This window comes from Pezoporus flaviventris, unplaced genomic scaffold (assembly GCF_033815535.1).
Source record: "Pezoporus flaviventris isolate CSIRO_AGI_PZ_B2104156 unplaced genomic scaffold, CSIRO_AGI_Pfla_v1 ptg000021l, whole genome shotgun sequence".
In the NCBI taxonomy this organism is placed as follows: domain Eukaryota; kingdom Metazoa; phylum Chordata; class Aves; order Psittaciformes; family Psittacidae; genus Pezoporus; species Pezoporus flaviventris.
The window spans coordinates 8,815,126-8,831,552 of record NW_026892569.1 but is presented as its reverse complement, the minus strand read 5'-3'; the positions used below and the strand labels follow the sequence as shown (position 1 = coordinate 8,831,552).

General features: G+C 36.9%; 1 protein-coding gene across 5 annotated transcripts in view; it reads left to right on the top strand.

Moving 5' to 3' along the window:
• Positions 1 to 16,427, top strand: part of ERC2 (ELKS/RAB6-interacting/CAST family member 2) — a 501,303-nt gene that overhangs the window by 106,337 nt on the left and 378,539 nt on the right. For all 5 annotated transcript variants that reach the window (XR_009743832.1, XR_009743831.1, XR_009743829.1 and 2 more), the window contains 2 exons: positions 6,759 to 6,833; positions 15,454 to 15,609. Coding sequence is in view for 1 of the 5 variants with exons in the window: in XM_061455881.1 (XP_061311865.1) it covers positions 6,759 to 6,833; positions 15,454 to 15,609 (231 nt within the window). In the remaining 4 variants the exon portion in view is untranslated. The remainder of the gene's footprint in view (positions 1 to 6,758; positions 6,834 to 15,453; positions 15,610 to 16,427) is intronic.

The window sequence follows — 16,427 nt, the reverse complement described above, 5'->3', positions numbered from 1 at the left end:
AGCACTGATTGGAACTTTTATTCTCTGATCCTAACAACTTCTGAAAACATATATGGGTTTCCTTTACTTGTATCCGTTCAGGGGGTTTGTTACAGGTTTTTAAATAAAATTACGATGGGGGAAAAATAGAAAACCATTTGTTGTTGAGTTTCTTTCTCTGAAGGTATTTGTGAAGCAGTAACTTTTCCCTTTTTTCTAACTTTGGAGAAGTCATTTTTGTAGGAGGACAAGAGATTAATGATACTGGGCAAAAAAAGGCAAGGATCCTCTGGACATTTTGTTCCTTGTACAAAGAAAAGAAATTTTCAAGAACTCTGGTTAAAGTAGGGTTTCAGTAGCTCCTTTCAGGAAACATTCTGTGTGCTTTCAAGTAGAAGCTAAATAGTCCCACATGCATTTCAAGCTCCATACACAAATCATCTTTTCACTTGAAACTTTTTATATGTGGTCTTGCCAGAGGACACTATTCTAATATGACAACATACGTGGTTTCTTGAAGGTGTTTTTGACATATACGTCAAAGAAAAACTTCATTTCTTAAAGATCAGATTATTTTTCCTTATAGTCTGCTTTAAGCATATTGGTAAAACATATCACAACCCTTCTTTTGCGCTTTAATTCAGATGTAAATGGAAGTATCATTGTTGTCGAGAAATATTTTGGCTAGTGTTTCAAATTGGTTGCTTAATCCGGTGTAAAAACTCCCTCCTCTTCCCCTTCTTCACATACCCAAGTTTTCTAATGTAGGCCGTGAGCGGTGTCAGAACTGTTCATGAGTCACGCTGAGGCCAATGAGATTATCACTAGACTTGTCTGTACTATTAATCTTCCTTTTATAGTTTGGCCGTGGTGTTAAGTTCATTCAATTTCTTCCATAGTCATTAAAACTCATTATTTGAAAATGTTAAATGGAGAGAGAATTAGGCATGCATCTGAGTATTTGTTTAACTATGAGAATTTAGCTTACAAAGAAACTCTCTAGCACAGTCTTTGTTATTAGCTCTTTTTAATATTTATTAGCTCTTTATAATAGTTATTAGCTCTGTATAATTTCCCATAATTTTTTCTTTTCGTATGCTTGTATCTACATTTTCATTTCTTCAAACCATAAAATTTGTTAGGATTTGACAACATAACAGGTTCTGACAGAGTTCAAATACCCATGGTAGAGTGTTTTTAAGAGATGACCAATAGCAGCATGATTTTTGGAATCCTTGCTAATAATAGGGCTTTGTTTTCCTACATACTGGAGCCAGACATGGAAGTGTTCAGTGTTGTCAGTTTACGGTCTCCAGAAAGATAAGAGTTTGATCAGCGTTTCTTAAATATACTTTCATCTAGATTACTATGAGACCATTTTGGCTGGGGCTAGATGCAAAGGATTAGAAAAAGGGAAAGAGAAGATAAGCTTATATGGTGAAAATAAATTCCTGTATTTTACATTTTTGTAGTATTCTGGTTAAATAGAATTTGATTCATCTTTCTAATGGTGTTTTTGGCTGAAGAAACACTAGACACTTTAAGTAGAGTGGCCGTGCTTTTACTTAAATAATTGATTGAAATATTGATATACTGCTGATTTTAAAATTTAAAGTTCAGGCAAGCTGATCATGTAGAAGCAATACCAAGGCTTTCTTATCCAGGAGAATGGAAGCAGTCTGCTTTGAGGTGTTTGAGAGAACTAGCAGCTCCTATACTATTGCCTGCTGTGATTTACAGATTTGAACATTTTGCCTAGGAATACAGGAAGCTAGATTTACTGACACAATGGTTTCTTATGCCTGGTTTTACATTGCCTTAGGTATGGTACGGTTGCTGCCATCTTTGATTATCTGTCTTCTTCCAATGGTTATTTGATTCGGATGTCTTTGTTCCTATTATATCATTATTTTTTGTAAATCTTGGGCTTTGTGTTAATTTTTAAAGGTCTTCTGGTTTACAGCTCCATTTTCCTTCTGCTCTTTAATCATTAGGAACTTACCACTGAAAAGCACGCACTCACTGACAGTTTCATGATACCTTCTCTAAACTGACTACTTTTCTGAAAAAGACCTTTTCATTCTAGCACTTTGTATCATGCTATTTTAAGCAGTTTTATGTAAATAGACAGTAAAACCTTGAACTGCATTAACAGCACTGGTATAGCGTTTTAAGAGTTTCAGCTCAATCTCATCTAATCAGAGCAATACATAGTCAGTGATGTCTTAGGAACCTTAATATACTACATCAGACAGAGAATAAAAGGAGGATCATTTTGCCAAGTGATAAAGTGGCTTCTAATAGAGTTGGGATAAAAAAGAAGTTTCAGTTGGGTTTTAATTAATGTTAGATTAAGACTATGCTATGTATACTAGTTGATAATGATAAATCTTACATGATCTTTTAACCATTTCTAAACGAAAGAACAGGACTTATCTTCCACCATTATTTTAGGAAATAACTAAACATTGTCGTGCTGAACCCAGGACAATGATACAAACTGTGTCCTCTTGGGATTTTTTGATGTTTAAATTAGTGGTAAAATTGTGTGCTTAAGTTACTTCTGAGGCCAACACAAGATGCTAGTCAATCTAATATCCCAGAAACATATGAAAGGAGAAAGCAGTGGCTAGCTTTGTCTTAAAACTCATTTTGGTCTAAAAGCGGACAATGTTAGAATAAATTTAATATGAAGAAAAAGATCTATTTACCTGTCAATTTTGTGTGGGTGTGTTAATCACCTTGATGACTGAGATTCATTATGAAATCCCAAGTGTAGGCATCTAGTTATACAGAATTATAATGAATTTATATGTGCAAAGTGGTTATTCAGAACTACTACCAATTGGAGTGATACAGTTGTCAGGGGTTATAATGAAAGTATAATTTCATAAATGAGTGCATCTCTGAGGGATTATTAGGATAGACCTTAATGGTTGCAGAGATGATGGCACAAGTAATTTATCATGGATAAAAGCATAAACATCAAGAGTTCCATTCTGTGCAATTCAGGTTAAAAGAAACTATCCCTGATGGTGGTTTTTTCTTTTTAAGTTTTTTATAAGCCTTCCTGGGCTTTGTATTAAAAAAATTAAAAAGACAAAGCGGCATCATTCCAGAAATGATGTAATGGATAAAAATCTGGTTTCCTTAGGCTATAAGGACTTCATGAAACATTCAGAAAATCTTTTGGTTAGCTGTTCAGTCAAATTTGAAACCCTGCAGGTGACCTCTGGTAGTAAAACAATCAGTATAAGGTATCATGTGCATAAAGTGGTGGTATCATTGAATCAGTACCCCGAAAGTATATCCCTGAATCAGGTACCCCAAAAGAAAAAATGCATACATGGAACAACATAGATTGAAGAACTGAGCCTTGTGGGAGTCTCCAAACATTTGAATCTGATTGGAAGAAAACCCACACAAAATAATAAAGTGGGAGTCATTTTCTGATCTTCTCCAGAATCCTAAAGTCTGTTTCATTTTACCATCAGGGATAGAAAAGAAAAGCTTTTAAGTCAGCCAGCATCAGATTGATTCATAAAGCAAACAGGAAAAGTATTATGAGGCAAAGCTTCATGCTATGATAGACATCTAGGAATACTCATCTTTGGCAGACTATTCATCTTTGGCTAAGGGGGTGGAAACTCTGTTTTGTCTCCCTGGGTAGTGTGTGGAATCCTGTTTATATTCCAGCTCAGTTTATGTGGCCTTGGGGAGCAAAGTCTGGTCTTAGAATTAGCTGTAATTTTTGCTGATCAGATAGTGGTATGAGTGGCCAACTATTTTTCCATGACTTCTGAAGAGCTGACAAATCTCTGACATATTATTATTTTTTAAAACATTTGTGTAGTGAAGGTACTTATTTCATGTGCAACAAACAGCTAGTGGTGATTGACAGATTCCCTGTGTAGGTGATTTGCAATGATTTCTTTCTTTTTATAATATGGATAGTTGTATATATATATTAAAAAAACACAACCAAGCAAAACCCTACAAAAAAACAAAACCAACAACCCAAAGAAAATAAAAACCCCAAACACACCCACAAGCCTGAGGAAAAAGCACCATTCAGATGTACTTCTTCATAAATGCCCAAAGCAAAATCTCAAGTTCATTGTTGTCATATGTTAGAGGTAGTTTAAATATACGTACATGTATCTGTAATATATTCAATGTAATAAAAAAGCATGCAGATCTACTTAACTTGAAGTATGCATTCAGACACTTGCACCTGATGTGACACTTGAGGGCAGTCCTGTGGTCAAGGTACCAATAGGCTATTTCAGGTCAGAATCTAATTTAACAGCTTAATGGTGATGTTTTTTGCATCCCTTCTATGGAAATAGAGGGGGCAAAACAGAGTAGGCATGACAGCGCATATCTAACTGCTTGCTTTATATTGCCAGGGTTCCCAAGAGCTTCAATAATGGGCTAAGGTATTATTGTTAGCTATAGTACAAAGAGGGAATGAAAACTGCCCAAGCCCTGTTACGGTCGTGGGCTAGGATCATGAACAGAAGACTCTGAAAAACCGGTATGAGCTAAATGCTTTTAATTTACCAGCCCTTTGACCATAACTTGGCTGCTTAACTGTAATCCTACAGATCATAGTATTGATCTTTTTCTGTATACATGAAGTTTTCTGTTAACCTATGTACAGCTTTTTTTATTTAAACCAAAAGTTGCCAATCCTGGCAGTTTTGGGGATGGATGTCTTGATTTTATGTCCTATCATATACTACATTTCAAGTAACCTATGTTCAGTTAAATGGAGCACACATGACTAACTTGTCCCTTTCAGTTATTTTAATATATTAGGCCACACAATTTTTTTAATGTATCTTATAAAGATGTTAATTATCAGTATATTTTAATGTAACAACATGCCCCAAGTCTCTTCTGCTACTTAGTCTTTAAAGAGCTGTTGTTTCTCAAAAGCACTGATAAGCAATATGCTTGCTTATTATTAAACAGAACAAGAAACGGATAGTTCATGGTACAAAAAAAATTCCACCTTTTATGCTTGTGGGCTATAACGTAGGCAAGACCAGAAATGTGGATAGGCTGATGTGGGGCAGGATAATAAATGTGCACAATCCAGAGTTGCTTATAGTTAATAGTCTATCAACTGATTATTAAGTTGTACATTGTTTGACTCAAGAGAAGGGGATTTGAAAGATAGGAATAAAGATAATTAAGACCCAGAATGTTATGTGTGTTATGGTTTGGTTTGTTTTTTCTTTTTTGATGACTCCTCCACCCTGGAGAGTCATAATTTGGAAGACACAGTTGTTCAGGATCTGGAGTCAGCTAATGTCTTTGTGGTGAATGAACTGAGCTTCTCGGTCTGCTAGGCATAAATGTATTTTTTGTGGTTATAAAGTTAGTTCAAGTGTGTATGTGGAGCACTGGGGTAGAAAGAGCAGGGAGAGAAAGAAATCTGCCACGGTAGTGCTGTCCTTTAGAGGGAAGGGCTCTGAAGGACTAGAAACGGGACTGTATCTTTCCTGTTTCAGTTTTGTTTTATAATAAACTGCTCAAATAGTTTGTGGGAAGCATCATGGTATTCTTAAAATCCTAGAATAGTTCGGGTTGGAAAGGACCTTCAAAGGTCATCTAGTCCAACCCCCATGCAGTGAGCAGGGACATCTTCAACTAGATTACGTTGCTCAGAACTACATCCAGCCTGGCCTTGAATGTCTCCAGGGATGGAGCATCCACCACCCCTCCGGGAGACCTGTACAGGGGAATGCGGGGAGGGAGGGAGCCCAGGGTGGTGTGCAGGCTCTGCGCCCCTTATGCCTGGGAACTCTGCTGGCGAGAATGGGATCGCCTGGGTGAATGTGGCGTTCTAGGTTCTGGAGTCCGAGGTTCAAATTCCCCTTTCCCTGCGATCAGCCGGCCGAGGGCGCCCTTCTCAGTTCTCTTCTTCTTCCTCCATCACCTCAGCTGCACACAGGCTGGGACGACACATCCAGCTTAGGCTTTTTGCCTTCTTAAATGATAATGTTTCGTTACAGCTTTCTGTTGTTCTTAAATGATGATGTTTCATTACAGCTTTACATTGTTCTGTGTAGACATGTGAGTTTTTTTACTGAGATACCTCATGCTGAGGTACAACTCCTGTGTTTTATAAAAGAGTGAGTGCTGCTGGCTTCATACTCTCTTTTTTTTTCTCATAAAGACCAGTAGACATTAATTCTGTTATGTTTTAACTAATGGAATCTATTTTTATTATACCTGCAGATTAAGATGCATGAAAAATAGTATGAAAATGTGAAAACTGAAATGTAATCGCTACTGTAGCGGGTGCTGCATCAACCCACTATAATTATTATCTTTAAAATGTCAAATTTAAATATAATGTCTTTAAATTTCTTATTTCAGATACTGGAAGAAAAACTAAGAAGAAACTACAGTAATAGATTTTAAATGGCTCATTGGAGAATTAGTAACACGACTGATTTAAGTTTTGATCTTTAGGCAGAAACAGCAGCATTGTATTTGGGCTAATAAATTACTTGCTGGCTTTGTCACTGTTGACATTAATTATTGATAAGGGCTTCAGAAATAGCGCATGTGCCGTTAGAGTTGACTGTAATATAAGATAGGGACTGCAGCGATGCTGGAGGGCTTATGGAGAGGGGAGCACCTGTAGCATTTGGAGTTGCATTCTGTTAATAATCAGACTTATTTTGCTGAAATAAATTCATATGAGTGATTAAAATAATGGCAAGATGAGTCGTCAGGCTTATTTCTATCGTGTCCCTCCACAGGAGTTGCACAGAAGAACCCAGCTTCAGCCTGAGCCAGCAAAGACGAAGGCTCTTCAAACAGTTATTGAAATGAAGGTATGGTCTTTGCATGTTTTCCCATATATTATTTTTGTACTATGAACTCATGCACTGCCTATGGCTGGCATGGGGTTAATTTTCCTCATAGCAGCCTGTGTGGTGTTATGTTTTGAATCTGGGGCCAAAACAGTATTGATAACACTTTGATGTTTTAGCTGTTACTGAGCAGCGCTTACACAGAGTCAAGGCTTTCTCAGTTTCTAACTCTGCTCCCACCACACCCTTAGTAAGTAGGTTGGGGGTGACAAGCGGCTGGGAGGGATGCAGCTGGGACAGCTCACCTGAATTGACCAAAGGGTTATTCCATACCACAGAATGTCATGCTCAGCAATAAAACTTGAGGGAAGGACATTTAGAGTTACAGCATTTGTTGTCCCAGGTAACTATTAAGCACGATCCCCTGCTTTCCAGGAAATAGCCAGACATCTGCCTGCCAATGGGAAGTAGTGAATGTATTCCGTAATTTGCTTGGCTTGTGTTGCACAGCTTTGTTTTATGTATTAAATATACTTTATCTTGATCCATGAGTTTTCTCACTTTTGCTTTTCCAGTTGTCTCCTGTTTCACTTAGGGGGAGTGAATAAGCAGCTGTGTGACATTTAGCTCCCTACCAAGCTTAATATGCAACTCCTCCATTTTTAACTTTTGCTATTAAATCATTAAATGCTTCCTTTTACTTCTCAATTTATTTGCTGTGAATTTAGAAGTAATTAGTATTTCTCTCGGACTGGTGTCTTAATAAGACTTTATTACAAAAATCAAGTTCAGCATTATGGAATAATAACTGCATATTGCTTTTTAATGATACTTAGGGCTGGGGAGAGGCAGTTTCAGGTGAGCCAAAGTAGATTGAATAAACTGACAAACGGAAGAAAACACAAATCATCCAAAGTTGATGTAAAAGCCCTTTCTTCTTGAATTTTTTAAAAACAATACTTCTGTTGGTGTTATTTGGCCATCATTTCGCATCTAACCTAAGGAAAATATTCATTGCATCAGCAGAGTGGTATGACAAAATGTGATTAAATTCCTTTCTTAGTCCTAAATACAGTTTACTCTTTTTGATATATAATGTTACTAAAGTGTTGTGGCTTTTTTTTCCCCCATTAACAAAAGAACAATTTGAAAAGTGAAAGCTGATATTTTCACATAATTCTATAAATCTGGAACGTACATCTTCAAGAAAAATACCAAGAGACTTGAGATAATTTGTGAGTTGGCAGTGCTGCCTGAAACACATTAATGATGGTCTTTCAGTCTTAAAAGGAAGTGCAAATTAAAGGCCTCATTTTGCCAGTGACTTCTGTTATGAGCAAATGAGTTCAGCATGTTTGAACATTGTGGTAAATACACAGTTACAGCAACAGCAGGACTTCATATATATAGAATCTGCCTTTTAACAGATAACAATGAGTTTAGATTATATGAGTAACAAAGAAGGTACATCAGTTAGTAGTATGTCTTCTGATGTGTGTTTGCCTTGGATCTTCCCTGGTTATTCTAATTCAGAAGTCTGTGTATGAAATCTAAAACATATTTTTGCAGTAACTTGTTATTCAAAGTATATGGGAAAGAAACTTGTTTCTTTCTGTTAATATTTGGAATTATAAATTGAGGTTTTTTGATACAAAAATAGTGTGTTAGAATAATTTATGGTCTCCTATGTGGTTTATTAACAATGTCAAGGTTACGTTGCAAAATAATTTGGACCAAAACTCTTGGAAAAAACAGGGACAGGGATGGACATGACATGCGAATGACACACGTGATGACTGTAATTGCAGCCAGTCTGACAGTGTCTGTCCCTGAAGACAGAGAAGTCTTTTCAGTGTCTCCCGAGAGGGTTCGGTGTGGTGTGCAGTGTTCTACTTCTTAAAAAATCTGATCTTTGTAGTGAGGACTTTTCATTTGTCATGGATGAGACTGTAATCATGTTGCTGGAGCATTCTGATGCAGGGCTCCCTTTTGGCTCTGAGTCACACAGTTGTTTCTTTTCCGGTGAACACACAATCCTTTGGGGTTGCCCTGTCTAAAACAGGCCTAATATTGAAAAGAAAAAGGAACAAATGTAAGATGTTGAAATCCACATGATTAAACAGCAGTTTTCATTACGAGTTCCAGCTTTGGAATGTTTTCAAGTAAATTTAAATTGTCTTAATCCAGACAGCATTTGTTTTGAAAAAGATGTGGAACATTTGTTTTGAATGATCAAGCATTGAAGCAATTATTTCCCTACAGTGTTGAGGGTAGAAGGAGGGAGAGGATTACCCTGTAATATGGCAATCTGGGGCAAACACTCCCCCGTGCAGAGGCTCCAAGCAGTATACATTTCTCTATACCGCACCCAATCTCTTCCACCCCTTCACCACTTAGCTTTTGTCTGAGTCCCCTCTGTGGCTCCCCCAGGCTCTGCCAGGAGGCAGCTTTCCTTCCTTCATAAATCCCTCTATTCTTTCCTGTGGTTTTCTTCTGTCCCTTGCCACTGCTGAATGCCTTCTGTCCCTTTTCCTAGTCAGTCCTCCGTCTCATTCAGTGAAGTATACCTATCATCTCATGTGGGATTTTTTTGGTCCTAAACAGCTTTTCTTCTGTACTACCTTTCCTGTCATGCTTCTCATTTCTCTCTGAAAACTTTGCAAGTAGTTACCTTTTCTTATAGTAACTGTGTTTTCTGCATAACTGTTGTCTCCTTGACAAGTGACTATCTTCTCTGTACGTATTAAAAAAAAGGGGGGGGGGGGAGGGAGGCAAACAGCAAAGATAGGAAATCCACATCCTATGTCTTAACTCCTGTTTCTGTTGATTTTTTTATTCATTCATTTTCAGATATAATCTTTTCAGATTCATTGCCCTAACTTTCTGGTTTTGCTTTAGACACATTTGCTTCCAGATGTCACATGTCTTTTGTTTATCCTCTGTTCCCTTACATTCTTTATTCTCTGTTCCCTTGTCTGCAACAGACCTTCTCCAGAAGCCCTTCTTTCCTCTGGAAAGCAGAGCCACAGGACTGAAGGAGGGCAGGATGCTTCCTTTTTTCATGTGCCTCTGTTATTCTGTCAAGCTTCTGTTTCTCTGAAACTTGAATACTTCTTTGCATATTGTGTGCTGACAAATGCCAGAACACTGATATGTCTGAATATGAGTGATAACCAAAGTTTGATTAACACTGATTAATATAATAAAAAAGAGTAAAAGGAAGTGCACTTCTAATTTCATTCTTGCAGTAAGAAGTACACCTGAGCACATAAGTCAAAACTTACTCATCTTTTATGAGTTCCCATGCTGGGAACTGCATTCTGTTGTGGAGTCCCCACTACAAGACAGGCACAGACCTGTTAGAGTGAGTCCAGAGGAGGGCCACAAAAATGATCATTTCTGTGCATGTAGAAGGCTGCAACACTTTCCTCGAGGAAAGGCTGAGAGAGGGGCTTGTTCAGCCTGCAGAAGAGAAGGCTCCTTGGAGACCTTCTTATGGCTTTTCAGTGCTTAACAAGGGCTTATATGAAAGACAGGGACGGACTTTTTAGTAGGGCATGTTGTGACAAGACAAGGGGCAGTGGTTCAGTTTTAAACTGAGAATAGATTTTGATTGGACATATGGTTCTTCCTTGTGATGGTGGTGAGATACTTGCATAGGCTGCCTGGAGAAGCTGTGGCTGTTCTCTCCTTTGCACTGATCAAGGTGAGGATGGACAAGGCTTGGAGCAAACTGATCTAGTGGAAGATGTCCCTGCCCATGGCAGGGGTTTGGAACTAGATGAGCCTTAAAGGTTGTTTCCAACGCAAACCATCCTGTGATTCTGTGATCTTGTTCAGACAGTTCCGGACTTAAAACAAGTGACATTATTTAGGAGACAAAATCAGAAATAAGTTGCCTACAGATACAGCATAAAACTCATCCCAAGTGTAGGGTATGGACCATCCTGAAACATAAGTAGTCTAGCAACAAGAATTAAAAAGTCTTTAAATGTGGTAAGCTGTTAAGTAAATGAAAATATTTGTGGTTTACCTTACTTGCAGAAAGAGGCATCTTTATGTATTGATCCAGCTTTCGTATTTCAGGTATGGGTTTGGTTCTAGAAAAGTGTGTCTGTGTGTTTGCAGTGCAACATACTCTTACTGTTAAGATTGCATGAACTTTCATTTCCCTTTGTCTTCAAAATAAACCTGAATATTCTCTGTATTAAATTGGCAAAGTTAAAATAAGTATGTAGTAAGAGTAGTCGTGTATGGTTTGTTGATAGCATGTGTGCATACATGCATTTAAATGCGAGTTTTCTTAAACGTGAAGTTTCAAATATTTGCTCCGATTGCTTGTTGAATGCCCTGCAAGCAAGATTTTTCACAGACATAGTTTAAATTTATCACATGTTTAAAATGATGAAGAGTAGCATTTCATTACCTTTTGTTTCAGACAAAGGCGGGCTGGAATGCTGTAGTATTTACAAATGTTTTGCCCATTTTCAACCCTTAAGTGTTCAGGAAATGTGCTATAGCACCCTTGTTGTAAGGACTGGGTATATAAGGATCATGAAGCATTAGTGTAGAGACTAATTTGTAAAGTTAGTCTCTATTCTTGAATAGTATTTTCTTCAGCATCAGGATGCATACTAATTGTTTCGTGTTTTAAAGAGATAGATTTCTGCTAGGTGCAGCCTAGAAATAGCCCTAACCTCTCTCTCAGAATATGTGAAACACTATTTTAATAAAGGGGATGAAGAAGAGGTATTGGTTACTGCTGGAAGGAGGCGATAGATTAGGGTGAGGACTCTGATCTGTATCACAAATCCTGCTATATAATCTTAATGTCTTTTAACTGATTTAGAAGGCCTGACTGGAAAAATCTGTACAAATGTTGCATTGTTGTAGAACTGAAACACATTTATTAGTTCCATTTAATACTAAGCTGCTTCCTTAATATTACTGCAAAGGAATCCTCTTTGTGATTCAACACAGACCCGTGTAGTTTTTTTAGAATGTTGTTAATGTGAATAAGACTTAGGGGTTTGAAGGAAATGCTGCATCTGTTCCTGTTTCAGCTTCTGAAAGATTGCCAGACCCTGTGCCACAACAAGAGCTGGTTGAAACTTTCCAATTGAAGTTTTCTGTGGGAAAATGCTGATTCAGACGAATCAGAAGTTTTTTTATGGGAATGTGCCTATTCTGTCAAAACTTTAAGCTAAAGCAAAGCTACCCTTTCTGTTCAGCCTGTAAGGGAGCTGTGACAGTACCCATTGGGAACTCTAGGCTATCTGTATTATCTTTGACTTAGAAGTTCCCTCACTTGCTAGCAGTTGTCCAGTCAGGAAAATTTTCATGTTTCCTAGGCAAACCAACAGCCTGTCTAGTGTGTTTGCAGAATTGCTGGTCCTGTAGTGTTTATACATAAAGGAATAGTACTTTTGACTCCTTGAACAGCCTGTGAACAAAGGTGATGTCTGGCTTCTCTTCTGTCTTGTCATCACCTAATGTTTTTTATATATTATTTGGAAACAGATTTTCTCAATTCTGTTCCAGTAAAAAGTTAATACAAAACTGACAGTGACATTTTTTCTGTAGATAGAAAACCTAGTTTTTACACAGCTGTAATCACAGTATGCAGATTGATTAAAAATAAACTTTTCCGTGGGGAGTTAAAACTCGTGACAAAGTAGAAGTACAGAAACTGTCTCCACAGGTTGTTAGATATTTCTTATAAAGCTTAGCTGTTGTACTGTGGTGTACAAACCTTCTAAAGAGCATAATAGGCTGTGCTGTAAATTATTTCTGCCATGTTATATTTGCAAACATGTAAAATACAAATTCAGTACTAAAAGACAGACTCTTAAAGACTTAGCTGGAGAGATTTGATGAGGACTGCTCCCAGATGAGATGTCATAACAGGTCATGTAAGTATTAACATATTTCAGTGAAAAGCATTCTGCAGTGCAGTGAAGCTTATGTTTTGCTTTTATCTTCAATAATAAGAGTAGAAAATGTCTAAAACGAAGTCTGATGGAGGAAGCTGATTTGGTTGCAGTATCTGTGAGAGCTACAATAATTTATTGTTGTGTGTAAGCCTTAATAGCGTTTAAAATTCTTTTTCTTCTCTTTCAGTATTTTTATTTTTGAGTAATTTCTCCAAATGATAAGATTTAATGAGAAATCTTCCCATTTCTCTTTTTCATTCCGTATCAACCTTTTAGTTTACTTTCCTCTTTGGTGGTGGTGGTGGGAAAGTTTATGGAAAAAAGTTTTGTGAACAGAACGGTTGACATCGTAAAAACGCTTATTTTCTCTCATGTGAAGGGCTGGTCATTTAACAGAAAGGTGACTGTTTTTTTCATGATCATTCATACAGCCTGTGCTCTAGGATATGAGTAATGCTGATTCCATGGACAAAGATCAATAAAATTTTAGGATTCTACTATTGAAAATGTCATGTTAACAATCTTAGACTAACATACTAAGTAATTTAAGTTGCATTTTACCTGCATCTTGAAAAGTGTTATTCAAAAAATAGCTCCGTAATTATATTAAAAGATAAAGGCACATACTGTTAAAGCTGGCTGGAAGTCTTCCAGAATAGGGCTGCTGGTGGTGGGTTGTTTTTTTGAAGTTGCCTTCCCAGTCAGCTCGTTTGTGGTTTTTTCTTCAAGAAAGGAAAACTGGGACTGCTGATTATCATCAGCATTTCCAGTATCAGATATTTTCCAGAAAAGAAACAGCTAGTGAGGAAAAAGATAAGAAACAGCAAGTTTCACGTTACTTGTTTTGTTTGTTTCCTTTGCCTTCTGGCACTTTGTTCTCTTTCAGCTGTTGCTCCTTTTCTAAAAGAGGATGCTGTTAATTTGGAAACTTATAAGATGCATGAAGGGATTTGGTATTCCCCTTCAAAGTGCATTACTTTGCCTATATGGCATGAAAATGTGTTTGCTGTCATGGAAGATAGCTCTTCTCAGCTTCTATTTTGAATTCCTTTGTCTTGAGATTTCTTATTGGAAAGTTTTGCATCACTGAGCTCTTGTCTGGATTAAAACAATGAAAATCTTTTCAGATGGGAACCACAATATATTTGCATACTTGTAGAACCCAGAAACATATCTGCCAATGAAACTGGTATATCAGTGGGATGCAGGTGAATGAATCTACATTCAGCAGCAGGCTAGATGTGTTTTTCTTGTGTTCACAATCTTGGTAGTACACAAAGTCTGACGAGTTTTTTTTTCTCTTTTCGCCATCATCTTAATGATATTTTTGTGTGTGGTGGTGTTTTTGTGTGGTTTGGTTTGTTTTGTTTTTTTTTTTTTTAAATGAAAACTTGATTCTGAACTTACTTAAGTATCTGGGAAGGAGCTGACTGCATATCTGTCACAAATATCTGTCACGATTCTGATTCACACTAAGATTTCCTGTTCACTTTGTATGAGTGTAAGCAAGTGCTTATCCGGCTGTTCACTTTAAAGCCATTGTCTTGGGATGGTTGAACTGGTATATACGTATCTATATTAGTATAGTGTTATATTAATTTACTATGGTTTTGATTGTGCAATTGAACAGAACTGTTTAATGAGGGCATTGTCTTTCACTCTGCTGCCCGTTTTCAACTGACTTTTGAATGAGATTATTTTTGTGCTCTACTGCTTGCTATGATCATAGTATCATGTTTTTCTGATGTTTTCAGAATGCTGTTTGCAAAAGAAAATAGCCAAGAATGAAGTATTGAAGTCAGTCCTACTTTTAGGAAAGACATCCATCTGCTTCTACAATTAATTAGATTGTGAAACCATTTGTGATTAATTATTAAAGCATTACTCATTTAGGGTGCTAAAACAGTTTACTAGTGAAATACTGAACATATTTCAGTGACATCAGGCATTCAGGCTTAAGATCGCTGTACTACAGTTACTGTGGGAGTAATGACAGAGAAAGTATATTTTTTCTACCCCACTGGAATTCATGAATATTTGCCTGCAGTATATTGTCTCATGATTGAAGAGCCCAAATGAAGAGAGAAAATCAGAGCTTTATCCTGTCAGATCTTGCAATACCTCCAGAGATGGATGACACCACCTCTCTGGGCAACCATTTCCAATGCTTGTACTCAAAATATAACACTTATTGGTTTTTAAAGGCTACTTCTGGTTCCCCCCATAAGCTTTCATTTCTCTAGGCTGGACAAGGCCACTTGCCTTGCCTCTTCTTAGAGGCTGTGATGTAGAAACTTTTTAATGGTTGTGGTTTTGTTTATTTTGGGACTCATAATCAAAATTACTAAATCTCCTCTTAGTGATGTGCCTGAATTAGAGGAGGAAAAGTATATGAGGAGACAGCCTTTCTTCCTCTTGGCATCAGGCAGATCTCTGTGGAAACAGGGAAACACAGCCTCAGGCTGAGTCACATAATGTAGTGGCATGTCATCCTGCAGAGATGATGCACTGGACTTCCTAGGCTAAACTTCATGTTTAAGTACAGCCAGGCCTAGATGGTTAGCAAAGCAAACAAGTTATGTTGTCATGTACATGTGGAAATGGGGCTATCTTATTATTTGATGTTCATGCAAATACAGATATACTTCTGTTACACTATACTGTATTTTTCATATAATTTTCAATACTCTCTTTTTGTTATAACTTAGGATACAAAAATAGCTTCACTTGAGCGCAATATAAGAGATCTTGAAGATGAAATACAAATGTTAAAGACTAATGGAGTTCTGAATACGGAGGACCGAGAAGAAGAAATCAAACAAATAGAAGTTTACAAGAGTCACTCTAAGTTCATGAAAAATAAGGTAAGGTCTATTAATAAAATAGCTTAATGCTGTTTAAGTAATGGAAACAAAAGTTTTATCCTGACCCTTTTCAACATAAGTAGCTTTCTCCATGTCTTCTTTTGTTAAATCTCTACTCTGCTATGGAATAGTAGCTATGGAAGAGTGAAAAATTTAGGATAAATAAAAAGCCTTTTGACTTAGGAAGGGATAAGGTAAGAGGCTATTTCACCACGTCTGCAAAGGCTACTACAATCCTGAGTGTACAGTCTGTTCCCTTTTCCCTTTCTTGTGTATGGTGTTTTAATATTGTCATTTTGAATGAGTTAATATTTTTGATTTGCAGTATTTTGGCGTAACTTTATTTGTGCATTTTTCTGGTTTTGATTGTAGAATTACCATAAGAGCTGCTGTTCCATAGATGATGCCAAACCGCAATCTTCTTGTATTTTAAAGACTTGAAATCTGATGACTTTGTTCCTGAAAAGTACCTTTCATTTCAAATTATTGTACATAGATAATTATGAGTTGACCACAAGCAGATAGTGTGTAGTGATGTAACACATTTTCTGGTAGCAAGCTCACAAAACATTATTGCTTGTTCATTATTTTTAAGTACTTCAGAAGTAAAGCTTGATGTCCAAATTATTTTCCCAGCTGGTCTTTCTACCTCCTTTCATTTCGATGTGCTCAGCTGCTGTCTGAGTAAAGATGAGCCTGCCAATTAGTCTTTTTTTATGAGGGCTAATATTTTTTTTCCTGATATTTTTATAATTACTTTAAAATTGTAATAAATATATGTAATGTTACAGTCTATGCTGGTTTATTCCCAGTTCTCT